This window comes from Saccopteryx leptura, chromosome 6 (genome assembly GCF_036850995.1).
Source record: "Saccopteryx leptura isolate mSacLep1 chromosome 6, mSacLep1_pri_phased_curated, whole genome shotgun sequence".
NCBI classification, from domain to species: domain Eukaryota; kingdom Metazoa; phylum Chordata; class Mammalia; order Chiroptera; family Emballonuridae; genus Saccopteryx; species Saccopteryx leptura.
The window spans coordinates 92,939,220-92,957,238 of record NC_089508.1 but is presented as its reverse complement, the minus strand read 5'-3'; the positions used below and the strand labels follow the sequence as shown (position 1 = coordinate 92,957,238).

The following is an 18,019-nucleotide window of genomic DNA, read 5'->3' as shown; positions in this document are numbered from 1 at the left end:
GGATTCCGGGGCGGCGAGAATGTACGAGGAGCCCTCTTGGGGAAAACGGGCTGTGAAGCGTCTCCAGGACCCTGTGTAGCTGAGCCCTTCCCCTAAACTCCGAAGCCCGAGGTCAGAGAATCAAGACTGCTCAGCGGGGCGGCCCGGGGGCGGGGTCCCGTGATGGGGGCGGGGAGAGGGAAGGAGTAGACCGAGCACCCACCCCCGCCCGGCCCTGAACCAGGAAACGCCGGGGGGAAGAGGAACGGAGTTGAAACAGAAGCCAGGTGAGGCCGGCGCCCTGTAGTGGGGAAGCTGGGGCACCTAAGATGTGAACGTGGGGAGTATCCCGCGGGAGAAACAGCGCAGGGCCCTGGAAGGAAAGGAACGACTGAGCTACGGATGAGGAGCCAGGTGGGGCCGCGGGGGGCAAATAGGCGGGGTCCCGGCGCAGGCTCAGTAAGAACTGATGCTGGGTGGGGCGGGGACGCATGCGTAGTAGGGATCTCCTCGGCCCCAGAGAAGGGGGCGGAGTTTGGAGGCTCACGTGGGGAAAGGTGAACCCCGTGGGCTCAGTTTTAGAGTAGTGAGACGTCGGCCATCAGGATCTTAGCACAGGGCAAACCTGGGCAAAAGGCCAGACACCCCGGCCAAGGAAAAGTTACAGCCCTCTCCATTCCCGGGAATGCCCCCACCCCGCAACTCCTCCAGGATGGTGGTGCCTTCGCTGAAGCTTCAAGATCTAATCGAGGAGATTCGTGGGGCCAAGACCCAGGCCCAGGAGAGGGAAGTGATCCAGAAGGAGTGTGCCCACATCCGGGCCTCCTTCCGCGATGGAGACCCGCTGCATAGGCACCGCCAGCTGGCCAAGCTGCTCTATGTGCACATGTTGGGCTACCCCGCCCACTTTGGACAGGTATGAGTCAGGGTGTCTCCCTTCTGAGTTTGATAAGGGAGGCTAGTGGGGCTGGGTCTTGGACCTGCTCACCTATTTGTGCCCCTGTTTTTTAATTCTACAATGTTCACAGTATGCACCGCAGACTTCCTTCCCTATTAAAACCCTTATTGGTCGTCAGCTGGACTGAACCCTTCATTCTCTAGCCTGCCCCATTCAGGACACCTCCTTCTCTCCTCCCCCATTCTCCTCAACTCCTGTTTCCTTGAAACTACCCACGAACCGTGAATCTTCTAAGCCTCTCGTTTTGTTGAAGGAAGTGTGATGAGATATGGTGTCCCCACAAGGTGTTAGAGAGGTTAACCTGGTTTTAAGGAGGAAGATGGAAATACGATGTTGTGTCTCTGGTTTCACTCCTACCCCTTTCTGGTCTGCCCCTTTCCCTATAGATGGAATGCCTGAAACTGATCGCCTCCCCCCGGTTCATAGACAAGAGGGTGGGCTACCTGGGGGCCATGCTTCTACTGGATGAGAGGCAGGATGCCCACCTGCTCATTACCAACAGCATCAAGAAGTGAGAGTGTTCTGGGAAGCATTTGGAATCAGGGAGATGGGAGAGTGGGGAACTGGGAAATCCCAGGGGGGCTGCCTGCTGTAGGGACTGAAAGGACTGGATTTCTCAGAGGCTTGACTGACTGTCCTCCCAAAACTCTGCAGTGACCTGACCCAGGGTATTCAGGCAGTACAAGGCCTGGCCCTGTGCACTCTGAGCTGCATGGGGTCTGCTGAGATGTGCCGAGACCTGGCCAGTGAGGTAGAGAAACTGCTCCTGGATGCCAGCCCCTATGTGCGCAAGAAGGTGAGATGGCAGGACCTAGGCACTTGCCCCTTCAGGAAACTGTCCCATTTGCCATGTGGCAGAGATGGGGGGGTCCATTCTAGTAAACCCCTGCCCTCTCTGAGCCCCCTGACCTCTGCAGGCTGTTCTGACTGCAGTGCACATGATCCGAAAGGTTCCTGAGCTCTCTGACATCTTTCTCCCAGTCTGTGCCAAACTGCTTCATGAACGTCACCACGGTAAGGCCATGGGGCTTCCCATCCCCTGCCTCAGCTCTGGCTATGGCCAGAGGTGGAAAATGAGACCGGAGCCTTAGCTCACTGGAGAAGGGTAGTATGTTCACACACACAGTAGATTCTCCTGTGCCCCTGGCCCACCATTCACTTCCCCTGCCCTGACACCAGGCGTCCTGCTGGGCACCATCACGATGATCACAGAGCTCTGCGAACGAAGCCCTGCAGCCCTCAAGCACTTTCGAAAGGTGGGCTGGTGAAGGAATAGGCCCTTGGCCAGGAAAGGAGGGGCAGTGGGGTTGGAATGGAGCTGCAAGTTGAGGCGATTGGGAAGAATGCCCAGATAAGGCTGTGCCCTCCTTCCAGGTGGTACCCCATCTAGTACAGATCTTCCGGACTCTGGTGATGACGGGATACTCCACAGAACACAGCATATCTGGAGTCAGTGACCCCTTCCTACAGGTGGGATGGCCTTCTCTGCTGTACCCCTGGAACATAGAGCGAAAGAGCTTGGCAGTCAGTCCATGGTCAGGGTGGCAAGCACAGGACTTCCCAGGTCATCCCAGAACCAGTATGGGGAAGGAATACCTGAAGGTCAGAAAATCCAGTTTAGTAACAATTAGCAAAACAGCCTGTCCCCAAATCCCGTAGCTTATATACCTCTGATCCCCTCCCAGGACCTAAGAGACCCGTGGAGGGGAGGCAGAGAGGCAGGGAGGCTCTAGACTAGCCAGACCCATCTCAATGCTCTCCTCAATATCAGATCTTTCTCCTCAGCCCCATGATTCCTTACCCTAAGAACCCCTCCACCTCTCAACTTTTAACCCAACCGTAGGTCCAGATACTTCGTCTGCTTCGGATTCTGGGCCGAAACCATGAGGAGAGCAGTGAGAACATGAATGACTTGCTGGCCCAGGTGGGAGACTGGGCGGGACACTGGTTAAGTGTGTTGCTGTCTGATTCCACGAGCCCTGGGCATCCCTCACATGACAGCTCACCATGAGGTGGCCATATCATCACGCCTCCATTTCCCTCCAGACTGATCTCCATGAGGACAGGGACACAGTCTACCTCAGTATGGGAGCCCCTGGCACATAGTGGGTGGGGGCTTAGGGAACTTTGTTAACTGGGTGAGGATTGAGTGACATCCTGGAGACCTGAGGAAAGGACAGAGCCCCCTTTACACGCATCTTCTCTCATCCACTCAGGTGGCCACTAACACAGATACCAGCCGAAATGCAGGCAGCGCAGTCCTGTTTGAGACTGTGCTCACCATCATGGACATCCGCTCTGCAGCTGGCCTGCGGGTATCATCTCGTGCCTCTCCCACTGTGGCCCTTCCCATCCACCCCAGCAGGGAAAATAGGTCCTGTGCCAGGCTGTCCCCACTTTTAAATGAGCAGATTGTTCCTTCCCTGACTGTCCCCGACCTCTGCCTCCTATAGGTTCTAGCTGTCAACATTCTTGGTCGCTTCCTACTCAACAGTGACAAGAATATTAGGTAAAAATTCCAGATGTCTGGTTGTGCTGTGCCACCAAGCCCCTGGTCCTCTGCCTTCCTCTCCCAGAGCCTCCCGATTCACTCCTATCCCTGCACCCAGGACAGAACAATATAGGGAGGGGGACTACAGGCCATGGCATGATGGGACCTCTCCCATTCTGTTCAGGTACGTAGCCCTGACATCATTGCTGCAACTGGTGCAGTCTGATCACAGTGCTGTGCAGCGACACCGGCCCACGGTGGTGGAATGTCTTCGGGAACCTGATGCCTCCCTCAGCCGGTGAGCAGGACAGAGAAGCCCAGCTCCTGGTGACCAAGACCTGGGCAAGCTCAGAGAAGCTGGAGTAAGGGGACTAGGAGACAAGTACTTGGGGAAGGGGAGGGCCCAGTCTACCTCATCTAGACACACACAGCTTTCTCCTACCAGGCGGGCCCTGGAACTGAGCCTGGCCCTGGTGAACGGTTCCAACGTGCGAGCCATGACTCAAGAGCTTCAAAGCTTTCTGGAATCCTGCCCCCTTGATCTACGGGCTGACTGTGCCTCAGGCATCTTGCTGGCAGCAGAGAGGTGAAGTGACAGCGGCCCAGGAGGCGGAGAGGGTGGAATGTGGGGAGGGTCAGTGCCAGGACTGAAATGCCATATGTCCCCTAGGTTTGCCCCATCCAAGCGATGGCACATAGACACCATCCTGCGAGTGCTGACAACGGTGAGGCAGGGGCTGGTCGGAGAGAGCTGGGCAGGAGTGGGCATGGCTCACCATGCTGACTTGGCCACATTTGCCGCTCTAGGCAGGTGCCCACGTTCGGGATGACGCGGTGGCCAATCTGACCCAGCTGATTGGAGGGGCCCAGGAGCTACATGCCTACTCTGTGCGCCGCCTCTACAGTGCCCTGGCAGAGGACATCTCCCAGGTAAGTTCCCACCTCCGGGCTCAGGGCTGCCCAGCCCTTCTAGCCCTTCCTGGGCCAGCTACTCCTTAACACCTGGTCCCCAGCGCTTTTACCCTCGAAATAACAACCATCTACTTAGTGGAAGAGACACTCAAGGACAGAGTGCTGTCCTGGTTCTGGTACCTACTGGCTCTGTAACCAGACAACTAATTTAACTTTCTTTATGCTCAGTGCACTCGACTTTCTATCTTGCCCACCTCCTGGAGCTATCTTGAGATCAAAAAAGCTCTTTCTGCATGTACTAGGTTTTATTATTACCTAAATGCTGAGTGAATTAACAGATGCCAGCCAGTATCTGTAGCCCCCTTTCCATATTTCTTAAGGAGGGTGGGCAGAAACCATCCGCCCCTTCTCAAGGAAGGGACCCCTCACTTCATCCTAGCAGCATCCTTTGTGGTTAGTACATGTAGTTCTGATGCTTGGCCACCAGAGGGCAGAGGAAGCCCAGGAGACAGGACAGTGAGGAAACAAATGCTAACATAACTGCTGCTTGTGCGAAGGCCCTTCCCTTTCCCCACCCCTCCAAACCCTACCACATCTAAAGTGAGGTCACAGAGTCTGCAGGTGAGGAGGGGACCCAGACATTGGCCCAGCATGTTTCTTATCCCACACAGCAACCACTGGTGCAAGTGGCAGCCTGGTGCATTGGGGAATACGGGGACCTTCTGCTGGAGGGGAGCTGTGAAGAAACTGAGCCACTTCCGGTAAGACCTGCACTGAGGGTAGACTGAGGGAGGACTTGTCATGTGAGGCAGGGCTGGCCCCAGGGTCACAACCTGTGTCCCTTTCCCCCTGCAAAGGTGGAGGAAGAAGAGGTGTTGGCATTACTGGAAAGGGTGCTACAGTCCCATATGTCCCTGCCAGCCACCCGAGGATATGCCCTCACAGCCCTCATGAAGCTTAGCACCCGGCTTCGTGGGGACAACAAGTAAGAAGTGGTCCAGCCCCTCCCTGAGACCCTCTTGTGCTTCCGGTGAGGGATGTCCCTTCACTCATGCACCAGTTTCTGAGTTTATCTCCAGACACAGGCCCCCAAACCCCCAATCCTTAGGTTCTTCCTTTCAGCCAAGTGCCACGGGTGTCTGCTGGCTCTGTGGGGTGTCCTTTCCCTGCCTCATCGTGGAGTCGAAGGGCGAGGCAGATTACCCTTCCCACTCACACACCATCCTGCGGCCCAGCCGCATCCGCCAGGTGGTGTCCATCTACGGAAGCTGCCTCGACGTGGAGCTGCAGCAGCGGGCTGTGGAGTTCAACACACTCTTCCGGAAGTATGACTATATGAGGTATGGTTGGCACTCTGCCACAGCACAGGGCCCCAACTCCTGCCCTCTCCCCAAAGTCCTCTTCCCAAAGTCCCTTCCTGGGTATGAGGGTCTCAACCTCATTTTGTGGCTCCTCGTCTACAGTCAGAGCCTCCCACCCACAGTTCATCAGAGCTAAGCTGGCTTCCAAACCTCCTTGCTCATCTGAAAACCAGCAACAATGTGCCACCTTAGGAAATCCAAGGAGCACTTCTGACCTACCATGTGTCCAGGGTCTCCATGTTCTCACCCCTCCTCCTCTATATGCCTCTTGTAAAAAGCACAGGGACCACCCAGAGGGACACACCTGCTTTCTTTCCTCTCAGGGCTGCCATCCTAGAAAAGATGCCTCTTGTGGAACGAGGTGGGCCTCAGGATGAGGGAGCAAAGGAGAGCAAAGAGGCAGCCCAGGTTTTGGAAGCAGCCCCTGTCCCCACAGAGCCCCAGGTAAGGAGGCCAGAAGTCCCAGGGAGAAGAGGACGTGGTCAGGCTTTCACACCCAGCCCTGGTCCTCCTGCCCTTCCCCTCACACCCAGCCCTGGTCCTCCTGCCCTTCCCCTCACACCCAGCCCTGGTCCTCCTGCCCTCACACCCAGCCCTGCTCCTCCTGCCCTTCCCCTCACACCCAGCCCTGGTCCTCCTGCCCTCACACCCAGCCCTGCTCCTCCTGCCCTTCCCCTCACACCCAGCCCTGCTCCTCCTGCCCTCACACCCAGCCCTGCTCCTCCTGCCCTCACACCCAGCCCTGCTCCTCCTGCCCTCACACCCAGCCCTGCTCCTCCTGCCCTTCCCCTCACACCCAGCCCTGCTCCTCCTGCCCTTCCCCTCACACCCAGCCCTGCTCCTCCTGCCCTTCCCCTCACACCCAGCCCTGCTCCTCCTGCCCTTCCCCTCACACCCAGCCCTGCTCCTCCTGCCCTTCCCCTCACACCCAGCCCTGCTCCTCCTGCCCTTCCCCTCACACCCAGCCCTGCTCCTCCTGCCCTTCCCCTCACACCCAGCCCTGGTCCTCCTGCCCTTCCCCTCACACCCAGCCCTGGTCCTCCTGCCCTTCCCCTCAGACCTCCAAGCTTTTGGATCTGTTAGATCTCCTGGACAGCACTTCTGGAGATGCCCGGCAGCCTCGCCCTCTGGACCCCTCTCCAGAAGGCACTTTAATACATCTGCTGGACCTTCCCTGTGCTCCCCCAGCCCCAGGTAAGCCCCAGGAAAACAGAGGTGTCTTGGGGGGTGGGGGAAGTATAGAAATGTGCTCCTTCTCCTTAGCCAAGGACTGAGGTTCAGGCACCCTCTTCTCTGCATGTGCCATCATATCCCCATCTTAGGAGGTAAAAGCAGTAATTAAGTCATATACAGTGGTACCTTGAGATACAAATATAATTCGTTCTGTAACCGAGCTCTTAAGTCAGTCAACTCGTATATCAAACTGCCGATACTGGACCTGTGCGCCAACGCACCAACTACTGACAGCTTCCCGAATCATGGCTCATATCTCGGACTTTCGCTCGGATCTCAAACAAAAATACAGACTGAGTCACAGCTCGTATCTTATAAAAAAAAAAAAAATTCGTATGTTGGTCCGTTCTTATCTCAAAGTACCACTGTATTCCCTTCCTGAACACCCTTCAATGTCTTCCCTTTGTTCCAGATGTCTTACCTGGCCTGCAGGTCCTGCTTCCTCCCAGCCCACCTCATATACTTTTCTACTGCCCACTCCACTGGTCCCTTCTTAGCTCCCCAGACCCTCACATCCCAAACCCTTGGCAATTCATGTTCTTTTTACATGGAATAGCCTTTCCCCAGCACATCAAATGATTGGCGTATTCTCATTCTTGAAGCCTCGGCTAAAAGTCTAATGCTTCCCCTACCACTCCTATTTTAGTTAGTTCCTCTCAGTTATTCTGGCTTAGTTTATTTCCTTCTAGCACCAATTCTAGTTTGTGATCATCTTGCTTTTCTTATTTATCTCTCCCCCAACTAGAGTAACAGCTCTGGCTTCTTGTCTGCTTTATCACTAGCATCTCAAATAGTGCCCTGCACCCAGTAGGTCAGTGGGTGCTCACTTCATTTTTGTTGACTAAATGAACTCATCTCTGGCCCATACAGTGAGCTGCTTCTCTCTCCCTACTCTAGCTCCCATCCCAAATCTCAAAGTGTTTGAGCGTGAAGGACTACAGCTGAATCTGTCTTTTGTCAGACCCCCTGGAACCCCTGCTTTGCTCTTAATCACTGTGACTGCTAGCAACACCTCAGAGGGTGATGTCACCCGTTTCATCTGCCAGGCCGCTGTGCCCAAGGTTCGTAGAAGACCAAAGTTCAGAGCTGGCCTGGGCACTCCAGGAGAAAAGGCTGCTATGTAGAGGTGGGTGGGAGAGAGAATGAATAACAAGGGGACTGATGTGCAGAGATGAACACTAGGGGAATTATGGGAAGAGGGTTTGAAACTATTGGGTGTTCAGGGCTTGCCTGAACCCAGCTAGCTCTGCCCAACCTCCTGTGTTCAGAGTTTCCAGCTGCAGCTACAGGCCCCCAGTGGGGACACAGTTCCAGCTCAGGGTGGCCTACCAATGACCCAGCTCCTCCACATCCTCAATCCTAACAAGGTGAGCTCCAGGAGCCCCCAATGGATAAGAGCCAAGGAAGGGAGAAGTCATCTGTGCTAAACCTGGTCTCTGCTCTCCTATTCCTAGGCCCCCTTACGGTTAAAGCTGCGCCTCACCTACAACCACTTTGGCCAGTCAGTGCAGGAGGTCTTTGAGGTGAACAACTTGCCTGTGGAGACATGGCAGTAACTTGAAAAACATCGTGTCCCAAATCCCTGTGTTGCCAGCTACTTGGTGCTTGTATCTGAGGACTACCAGCAGGTGGCACTCTGGTCCTGTGCTTACCATTGCAAAACTGGAGACGGCCTTACACCTCTCCCCCATGAATAAAGAAAGCCCAATAAAGCATGAGGGTGGGAGAGTCATATTTGTGTATATTTGACGTAGAAAACATATATGAATAATAGCAAGGAAAAAGTCTTAACAAGATGTATGTATTTTCCCTTGGCCTTAGGAACCTGTTTCAACGAAGGAGAGGTTTCTTTCTACCCTTCTTCAGGCTGGAGAACAAATCTGACCCCACAGGAAGCACTCAACCGTCTGGGCCAGAGCAGAGCAGAGTGGCAATATCAAACCAAAACTAGATTTCCAGCAGCAATTCCCACCCTTTCCCAACCTGCCTCCATTCCCCACACACCCAAGGCGGGGAAATCCCTGCTGCCTCCCCTCATCTCTAACTCAGCTGTAAGGTGGTTTAGGAGCCGCTGGCAGAATCAATGCCATCGACCAAGGGAGGGGGGGTGGCAAGGGATTTTCCTGTGCTTAACTACTGATCACAGCTAAGTGGAAATCCTATAAACACGAGCGGAAATCAATGGAGGCTGCTTAGCAGCCGGGGGAGAGGGGCGGCCCACAGATTGCATCTGACAGATGAGGGAGAGGAGGCAGCCTGGGAGGGCTCGACAAAGGATAGCCGAGGGTCGAGTGAATGAACAGGCGGCTGGTGAGAGCCGAGTCACGGGACAAAGGGCAGCCAGGGGAACAGGCACAATGAGTAAAGGCATGAACCACCTCAAGCTCAGAGTTCTCTTCCCTGTTGAGGAAGTGACACCCTAGCCCAGGCTATTCTCGGTGTCTTTAGTCCCCTGTGGCTTCTCTCTGGAGCTGTGTACTTCTAGCAGGCGCTGGTAGTCCTGAGGCCGGAAGTGCTGTAGGTATACAATCAGCTTGGCAGGTGCCCTCTCCTGTGCCAGCACACCTATAGGCAAAAGGAGAATAAGGAGAGAACCAGACAGCTGCAAATGCTTTGAGTTTACACCCTGCCTACACAGCCGGACCCCAAAGTTGTTTCCAAGGCAGCAATTGGGATTCTGAACACCATCCAATCAGCTTGTGTAACCCACTAGCCCACTCCCTGATTGGCCTGTAGAAGTGGGGCCGAAAAGGGCCCTTCAGGCAGGAATGGGGCTGGGAAGCCACGCATGAGCTTCTCCAGTGAGGAGAAACAGCGGAGAGGCTCTCAGATGCCCTGAGACAGGCTGCCTGCGTATCGGGCTCATTTCAGTTATTGCTCCTGTCCCCCAGTCAAGATTAAAATCCATCTAGGCCTGACCTGTGGTGGCGCAGTTGATAAAGCATCAACCTGGAATACTGAGGTTGCCTGGTCAAGGCACATATGGGAGTTGATGCTTCCTGCTCTTTCCCCCACCCTTCTCTCCCCTGCCTTACCCCTCTAAATGAATATGTAAAAAATAATAATTTTAATTTAAATTCTATCTAGGAGTCCAAAGCTCATTAGCTTGGTAATGTGAAGCACATGCAGAGATGCATGCAAAGAAACCCAAGGATGTAGAAGGAGGAGAGAAGCAGCTATAGCCATGGGGTAGGATTTACAGAATTCTAGCTGCTCCATGGTAGAGCCATGATGAACCAGTGTGTTAATGGTAGTACCTGACAGCATGCTGGGCACATAACAAGGAACTCGGTGTATGTTTGCTGAGGAGGTGAGAACAGCACTCCAGGGCTGTAAGGCCCCATGGGATGCACAACCCCATACTTTGTGTGGATGGACTGTTTACATGGGTGCTACACCTGGGAACAAAAAAAATTGTCAATGCTTACCCTGCTGTCTGTCCCATAAATACAACATTACTGCCTTTTACTCAAAGCTACGGGACAAATTAAATGAAAATCAAGTTGTAAAAATGAGGGGATAGGAGTTGGGGGAAGGAAAGATGGACTAAAGCAGAGAACTGAAAAAATGGAACTGAAGGACACCTAGAGTGGCTAGAGGTATGAGAACTAAATTAGATAGAATGACTGAAATAGATTAGAGACGCTTGGAAGAATTAAATCCAGATTAGACAGCTACTGCAAAAAAAGGAAACTGGATTTGACAGAAGCTTAAGCAACTGGGTCCTCTAGAAAATTGCTAAAACAATTCCCAATAGAGAATAACCCTGAGACCCTCCCCGCTAACTGGCCGGGTGGGTACAGCCAGAAGAGGAATGGGGAAAGCACAGAAGGGCCTGTCCCCTCACCAAGCATGCTGCTGAGCTTGTTGATCTTCTCTAGGGCAGGTGGGACTTCGGCCTCCTCGTGCACCAAGGCCTCTATCTCACCCACGGCATAGCCAAAGTCGGCTGTATCCAGGTCCACCCTGAGCGGAGGCTCCTCTTTATCAGCTGTGGATAGCACCAGTTTCCAGGCACTACGATTAGTCACAAAACTAGCTACTTCCTGTAGCCCCAGTGTACCCAACACAGCAGTCACACCCCCAGCCCCCAAGACTTCAGCCCCCAGCACCTCATAGAGCCGGGCCACAATTGCAGGCTCAGCTGTGAGTTCCAGGTACTCAGTGTGAAGTCCTGAGACACCTGTTGTTGCAGGACATTTGAGCTCCCATCCACTATTTTCTCGCTGCCGCAGCCAGTGATCAGCCCTCATGAGGCTCAGCTCAGGGGTGTCATAGTAGCTGTCTCGGAAGGTGACTCGGTGCTCCAGGGTGCCCCCCAACTCCTGCAGCCGCTCCTCTGTTTCGGGCCAAGGAACAAACTTTCGCTCCACCTCAATCATGCCTCGAGCCATACTACCTGCAATCAGTCAATCAACAAACATTTGCTGAGCTCCCAAAGCGTGCTCAGCCTTGCTGGGTAACAGCTAAGCAGAGACCCCACCTCTGGAAGGACTATGAGACACACACTGTCACAGAGCTCTGTTGGTGCTGCAGCCTTTTCTCCCTGCCTCTGTGATGGAAGGCTTCGTCTGTCTGATGTTTTAAGACTGCAACAGTGACAGGTCTCCGGTAAGATCCCAGCTGATGATGTCCTCAATCCAAAGGGCTCCTCAAAAGCAGGCTGCGTGGCTGGTGTCCTTTCAACGCTCCCCTCTACACCTTGTTACCCTGGAAGGCCGGTGGCTCATTGCCTGGGATGACCCCGCCTGACCTAGCCCTTCGCGTCCACAGCGCAGTCCAGCGGAGCTTCGGGTCTCACCCCAAAGCCCGAGGGTCTCCTTCTCGCGGGACCTGGAGATGCGGGACGAGAGCCCACGCCACGCCCGCGAAGAATGCCGGGAACAGTCCCTGGCCCCGGGCCTTGGCGGAGCTCACCGCACCCGGCCAGTCCCAGTGCGAGCGGCCATATTAGGTTCGATGAGGTGGTGCCACGAGCAGGCCGGCCTGAGAGGCCTGCTAGGTTTTAAGGGAACAGGACCTCCGCAGTGGGCCGGGAGCAAGGCGGTCCCGCTGTGCTCTGCTCCTTATCCCAGACCTTTCCAGGCTCCCGGGGGTCGGCCTGGGTCTTGGGCTTCAGGCTGAGACTGGCACCCTGGGGCCTGGGCGCATGATGGGAGATGTAGTTCCGAAAGGAGACTTAACGCTCCACCCCACCCCACCCCCCATTACCGTCGCTATGGTAACAGGAAAGCTGCGATTAGTGCCTGGGAGACTAAAGTTGAGCTGGAGCTGTGGGGAGAGTAGGGTGGGAGGAGCTGAGGCCCCAGTCCTGTCTCCAAACCTGTCATTCCATAAGCAGGTGGGCCAGGAATACAAGCCACTCATTCAGACATTGTCCCGCAGATAGTTTATTGACTTTTAGGGCAACCCACTAAATGCTGGCCACTGGCAAGGAGCTAGGGGGACGGAGCGTGGGAAAGCATAACTAAGACCAGTTGAGCTCTTCCAGAGTGTTAGACGGGATTTAATACATTCTGGCATTAGGGTGAGTGGAAAACTTTCTGTCCGAGGAGGAAGTGATATTTTGGATGAGAACTAAAGCCATGAGATTTCAACAGTTGGAGACTCAGATGGAGACAGGAGCAGCCTGCAAAGACCCAGAAGCTGGAGAGCACTTGGCCAGTGTGGAAGATGAAGCTAGAAACACAATTGAGCAGAATGGAAAAGATCTTGAGTGCCAGACTGAGGAGTTTGTCACTGAGTTTCCAATGGTCCCTGAGCAGGCTTTGTCAAGAGTAGGAGAAATATTCGTAGTCATTTAAAATACAAGAAGACATGGGGGTGGAATTTTTTTTTACTGCTTTGAGAGACAAACTAGAGAACCCTCCATCTCCTTACTCCCTCTGAGGACTACGATTACCTGGAGGAGTCAACCGTATGTCTGACCCTCTGAATGTGGTAGCTTGCTGAGGAACAGTGGCTCTTACCAACTCCTGGACTCCTTTCTATGATTGGTGAGAAGTGCCAGGTTCTCAACACCTGTCCTCTCCCCAGTATGTTTCTGAAAACACATGACCCATGATAAGAATTGTGGGGAGGACACTGGTTTACAGACAAGGTATTTTGAACTTGTCTTGGATGCTTCCCCCACCCCCACCCCCATGCCATGACAAGCACCATGGGAAGGGAAGGGAGAAACCCCAGTCTTTACCTCCTCTAGCCCATTCTTCATCTGTCCATTGCTTTTCAGATTTGTTGTCCGGGGAAAGAAGACCTAATCTCTTCCCTGAATTATAAAACCCAATCCCAGTGGGCAGAGGAAGTGGCTTAATGGAAAGGAAAGACCAGACTTCAGAGCCAGCCAGACCTGGAGTTAACTCCCAGCTTTACTTTCTAGGTGTTTGTCTTTGAGCAAGCTAGCTACTCTGCCTCCCTAAACTTCTCTTTTCTCATTAGCAAAATGTGGACTGCCTTTTAGTTATGTGAGGATTCAATGACAAAATTGTCACATAATAGTGATTCCAAATATGTTAGTTTCTCCTTCGTTTCTTCCTATAAACTCCAGGATTTTTTTTCTTTTCTTTTTTAAGAAAAGTAGGTATAGCAGCTAATGTGAGCTGTGGAGCTGGACCATTAAGTGACCTGGTTCTGTCACTTATTGATGGACCTTGTGACCTTGGGCCAGTTAACTTTTTGTGCCATGGCTTTTTCTCAACTGTAAAATGGGGACTAGGTGTGAGAAGTAAATAATATATGTAAAAGTGCTTGGAACTGTACCTGTACATTACATAAATCTTAGCAATTATTGTTAGAATATAGGAGAGGGCCCTGGCCAGTTGGCTAAGTGGTAGAGCGTCGGCCTGGCGTGCGGGAGTCCCGGGTTCGATTCCCAGCCAGGGCACACAGGAGAGGCACCCATCTGCTTCTCCACCCCTCCCCCTCTCCTTCCTCTCTGTCTCTCTCTTCCCTCCCGCAGCCAAGGCTCCATTGGAGCAAAAGATGGCCCGGGCGCTGGGGATGGCTCCTTGGCCTCTGCCCCAGGCGCTAGAGTGGCTCTGTTCGTGACAGAGCGACGCCCCAGATGGGCAAGAGCATCGCCCCCTGGTGGGCGTGCCAGGTGGATCCCGGTCGGGCGCATGAGGGAGTCTGTCTGACTGCCTCCCGGTTTCCAGCTTCAGAAAAATACAAAAAAAAAAGAATGTAGGAGAGCTTACCAAGGAGGTATAATTTCTCTCCCCAACTCTGGGTACTCTGTGACCCTGTGGAGGAGAGCAAGCAAGCTCTCAGAGACTTCAGAGTAACTGCTGTTGAAGAGAAGGTTCTAGCACCCAGTTGGAAGGGAGGAGGACTAATAAGGCAGGAAGAAGAGAGTGGAAAAAAGCTTCAGGCAACTATAGGCAGCTGGTAGAAGCCAAGGCTTGTTCTAGAGATGATATAAAACAAAAAAATGCATATGGTTTCTGTGGGAGAAGATGGAAGTTTATAGGAGCCTTTCCTCTTCGCAGGCACCAGCTTGGACCTGGCACCAGAGTCGAGCAGGTGGCCTGGCTCACTGGCCAGCCTTGCGGTGGAGCCTGGGATCCTGCCCACCGTTCAGTGAGGCCGCAGGATTCCGCGCGGGCTGGCGAAGGCGGACTACAACTCCCGGCATTCACTGCGGCGGGCCAGCCGCTGCACCTGCTCAGTGGGGCTGCCCCGGGCGCCTGGGTATTGATTATTCCATTGTGTGGGACGCCTTGGCTCCAGCCAGTGAATGAGGCGGAGGAGTGAGGGCGAGGAGGAGCAGGAGGAGGTGGAGGAGGAGGAGGTGGAGGAGGAGGAGGAGGAGGAGGAGGAGGAGGAGGAGGAGGTGGTGGGCGAGAAGGAGGAGGTGGAGGCAGGGAGCGAGCGAGTGCCCTGGGTGAATCAATGGAAACCCCCTCACGAAGCCGGGAAAACACTTCAGCCGCAGCCAAATAGCATTGATTATTTTCCTTCACTTCCCTCACCGCCGTGAATTTATTTATTTATTTTTTCCATCTCCGTCCCCGACGCCCCGGAGCGAGCGCTGGAGGGAGGGAGGAGGAGGGGAAAAAAAAGGAATCAACACATCGGAGAAGTCCCTTCCAAGAGCCGCCCCCTCCCCTCCCCGCCTCGCGCTGCTCGGCGGCCGCGGTTCGACTCCCGTCCCTGCTTCCAGCTGAGGTGTAAGTGCATCGATTTCCGATGCTGCTGGGTTTTTTTTTTTTTTTTTTTCTTCCCTTCTCTGTCTTCTTCCCTTCCTTGCTCTTTGGAAGCTTGAGACGAAGGGGAGAGAAAGCGCTCGGAGACTGCCGCTGGAGGGCACGGAGAGGGACGGGAAGGGGCTGGGGGAGGGGACCCGGACGGACGGACTGACAGACCTAGAGCCTGAGGAGGAGGGGCAGGGGTGTGGGAGGGAGAGGGCTTGCAGGGATGGGGGGAAAAGAGATGCAGGGATGGAGGAGAGATGGGGAAGGGCTGGACTGGGAGCCAGCCGGACATACGGAGGGTAACGAGAGCCTAGACGGACCGCGCCGAGCTGTGCGGGGAGCAGGGATCCCGGAGGGCAGGGGAGGCCGGGTGAGTGCGAGGGCTCGGAGCTGTCAGCCCCGAGGAGCCTGGGTCTCGGCGGCCCCCCGCCGGTGGCGGGATGGGTGAGAAGCCGCGGCTGGCGGGCAGGCTGATCGATGGGCTAGTGCGCTGTTGAGTGGGGGTGGATGGGAGGGAACGTGGATATCTTTAATCTTCATCTTCATTTTTGCCTGAAGTTGAGTTTTGGGTTTTTTTGTTTGTTTTTGGCAAGGTGCGAGGTGAGGGGAGGCCACTGCTCCCATTCAAGATGAAGCGTGTCTGTCCTGGCCCTCTAAGTCTCCATCCGCTCTGTCAGCCCCTCTGAGTAGCCCTATCATTTTTGAGCACTTGACCACGCGTCCTCTCGCTGTGCCTGTAACCCAGCTGATCCCTGTCCATTTGTCCCTGCCTCTTGATTTTGCCATTCTTCACCTCATTCATTCTCCCCACCCATCCATCTCTGGGTCTGTATGTCACTTTCTCTGCATGTGATTTTTCCCATTCAAGTGATCCTCTCCCTGTGTGTCCTCATCACTATGTGTCATGTCCTGGCTGCCTGACTATTCATTCAGCCCGCTAGGACTCCATGCTCTCTCCTTCAGGGTTCTTAGGGTTTCTGTGGCCTTTTCAGGCTACTTTGGAGTTTGCTTATCAGTCAGGGTTGTTGTAGTTACTGGTCAGGGGCCTGGAAGTCAGGGGATGGAGAAGACATGTCTCCCCCAAGGACGCCCGTGCCCTTTCAGCATGACCAGGATATCCTCCACTTCCGCCTTCACCGGGAAGCTTTGGAACTTGGTAGCATTGTTGACTGTCCCCTTTGCCATGTGCTTGTCTCCATCAGAACCTTACCTCTTGGTCTCTTGTCATCTGCCTCTGCAGGAGCTTCCCACCACAAACCTCTTCTTGCTGACTCCCTACCTTTACTTTGCCATTGTATATTTTTTAATTTCCCCATTTTGTTTCCTGCCTTTTTTTTCATCATCATCTCCCATGAACTCCCTTGCCTGTTCTCTGCCTTCATTCCCATAATCTGCAGTCTACCTTTTCTCCGTGGTTACCCTAAGTTCCTTTTATCCCTTATCCTCTCACCCCGCCATAGAAGGTACCAGAGAGCAAGGGTCTGGGAGAGGTTGGGAGTATGGTTTGTAAAGGCACATAAACAGGCCAAGAAATCAATTTAATGGGTTTCCAGGGGCATATAACCCCTTCCTCATCAGGACCATATGTCCATAACTATCAACTATGATTTTGGAAGGGGACATTCTCTAGCACTCTGAGCTCCACCTTACTTGGTTGCCTCTTATCCTTCAGTCTATTCTAGTGGCTTCTTCACTTTCCAGTTTATCTTCATCCTGCGGCCATGCTATTATATTTGGATTTAGCATTTCTTCTGGAGGCAGTTTTGATTAGTGTGACAGAAACTATCTTATGTGGGGGCCAGGTTCATTTAGCCTGGAGAAAGGGAAAGGTAGGTAGAGCCTGGAAAGTTGACCTTGTTTTAAGCCCATCATTGTTTTCCCAGACATCAGGAGCTTGGAAGGGTAAAAGGAAGAGGTAAATATGGACAGAAGATGGACGATTACAGAGATGAATAGAATTACAGAAAGGAAGGAGAGGCCGGCTACAATAAATGCGTAGGGTAGAGAAATGCATGCCATGAGGAACATGCAAAGGAAAGGAAGAAAATCCATGTGGAATGAGAGGCAAGGAAGAAGTAAGGGGTGATTAATAAAAAACTAGAGGACTGAAATAAAAAATGATTTAATAGTGATACAGAAGGAAAGAGGGAGAGAAATAATAGGATAGTCCTAAAGAGGAGGTCAACAGAAAAAGCAATATGAAATGAAAACAATGGTAAAGTGGGGGAAGGGAGGAATTGGAGAATAAGATGAGTGTAGTACAAAGAAGTTAAATGGGAGGCAAACGAGGAGTGCTGGAGCAGATCAGAGCTGTACAGAGCCTGGAAGGGAGAATGAGAAGAGGGTGAGGTATCAAAGGAAACAAATGCCTCTGGTGTGAGAAGGACACAGCGTGAAGGATGCAAAGAGAGCGCACTGTAGGAGGGGTGATTTGGAAAAAATGCAGAGCAGAAATACCACTGGGCGAAGCCCCAAAAGACAGAGATGCCAAAGGAGGAGAGAGAGCATGCAGAGCTATCTGGTGAAGAGAAAGGGAGAGAATGCCTCACAAGCATCCATTCCTTTGGCCAAATCACTCAATATCCCACCAAAGGCCTTTGCATTGCATTCCTAAGCCAGGTGAACACAAGCAAAGAGATGAAAAGTAGAATTCCTGTTTACTTTAGCTGACAGGAACTTGAATCTTTCTAGCCCCTGAGAACCAAAGACCTCAAGCCTCTGATGTCATAAATTGCTGGTGTTGCCTTGGCAACCTGACAGGTTTCCTCCCTCCATGATGTCAGAGCAGCTGGTGTTACCTTGAAACCCACAGATAGAACAACTTGCTGCTCTGCTGGGGAGCTTTACATTTACTGGCTGGGGCCTGAGTCAAATCTGTAGGATTTCTGGGTCT

At 53.4% G+C, this 18,019-nt stretch overlaps 3 protein-coding genes across 6 annotated transcripts in view; 2 read left to right on the top strand and 1 right to left on the bottom strand.

Annotated features, from left to right (window-relative positions):
• Window positions 1-288: 288 nt before the first annotated feature.
• Window positions 289-8,649, top strand: AP1G2 (adaptor related protein complex 1 subunit gamma 2). Of its 2 annotated transcripts, XM_066344325.1 has the most exons (21): window positions 289-895; window positions 1,324-1,448; window positions 1,592-1,733; window positions 1,855-1,951; window positions 2,117-2,193; window positions 2,312-2,407; window positions 2,781-2,861; window positions 3,154-3,252; window positions 3,391-3,446; window positions 3,613-3,726; window positions 3,874-4,014; window positions 4,099-4,153; window positions 4,236-4,358; window positions 5,012-5,101; window positions 5,198-5,325; window positions 5,576-5,680; window positions 6,025-6,145; window positions 6,760-6,895; window positions 7,832-7,995; window positions 8,203-8,301; window positions 8,389-8,649. In XM_066344325.1, the coding sequence occupies exons 1-21, from the start codon at window positions 665-667 to the stop codon at window positions 8,488-8,490; spliced, it is 2,382 nt and encodes a 793-aa protein (XP_066200422.1). In that variant the 5' UTR covers window positions 289-664; the 3' UTR covers window positions 8,491-8,649. The 2 variants fall into 2 exon arrangements, with proteins under 2 accessions (XP_066200422.1, XP_066200423.1); XM_066344326.1 differs by lacking the exons at window positions 289-895; window positions 1,324-1,448; window positions 2,117-2,193 and having other exon boundaries at window positions 1,595-1,733.
• Window positions 8,650-8,660: 11 nt separating this feature from the next.
• THTPA (thiamine triphosphatase) overlaps window positions 8,661-18,019 on the bottom strand; it is a 44,676-nt gene continuing 35,317 nt past the window's right edge. The window contains exons 1-3 of one of the 3 annotated variants that reach the window (XM_066344329.1): window positions 11,442-12,059; window positions 10,782-11,333; window positions 8,662-9,499 (exon numbers count right to left, since the gene is read on the bottom strand). In XM_066344329.1, coding sequence (XP_066200426.1) covers window positions 9,354-9,499; window positions 10,782-11,328 — 693 coding nt within the window. In that variant the 5' untranslated portion in view covers window positions 11,329-11,333; window positions 11,442-12,059 and the 3' untranslated portion in view covers window positions 8,662-9,353. Of the gene's footprint in view, window positions 9,500-10,194; window positions 10,333-10,781; window positions 11,334-11,441; window positions 12,060-18,019 lie in introns of those variants that run through there. The other 2 variants (XM_066344328.1, XM_066344330.1) reach the window with 2 other exon arrangements.
• Window positions 14,804-18,019, top strand: part of ZFHX2 (zinc finger homeobox 2) — a 30,577-nt gene continuing 27,361 nt past the window's right edge. The window contains exon 1 of the mRNA XM_066342542.1: window positions 14,804-15,102. The gene's annotated coding sequence lies outside the window, so the exon portion shown is untranslated. The remainder of the gene's footprint in view (window positions 15,103-18,019) is intronic.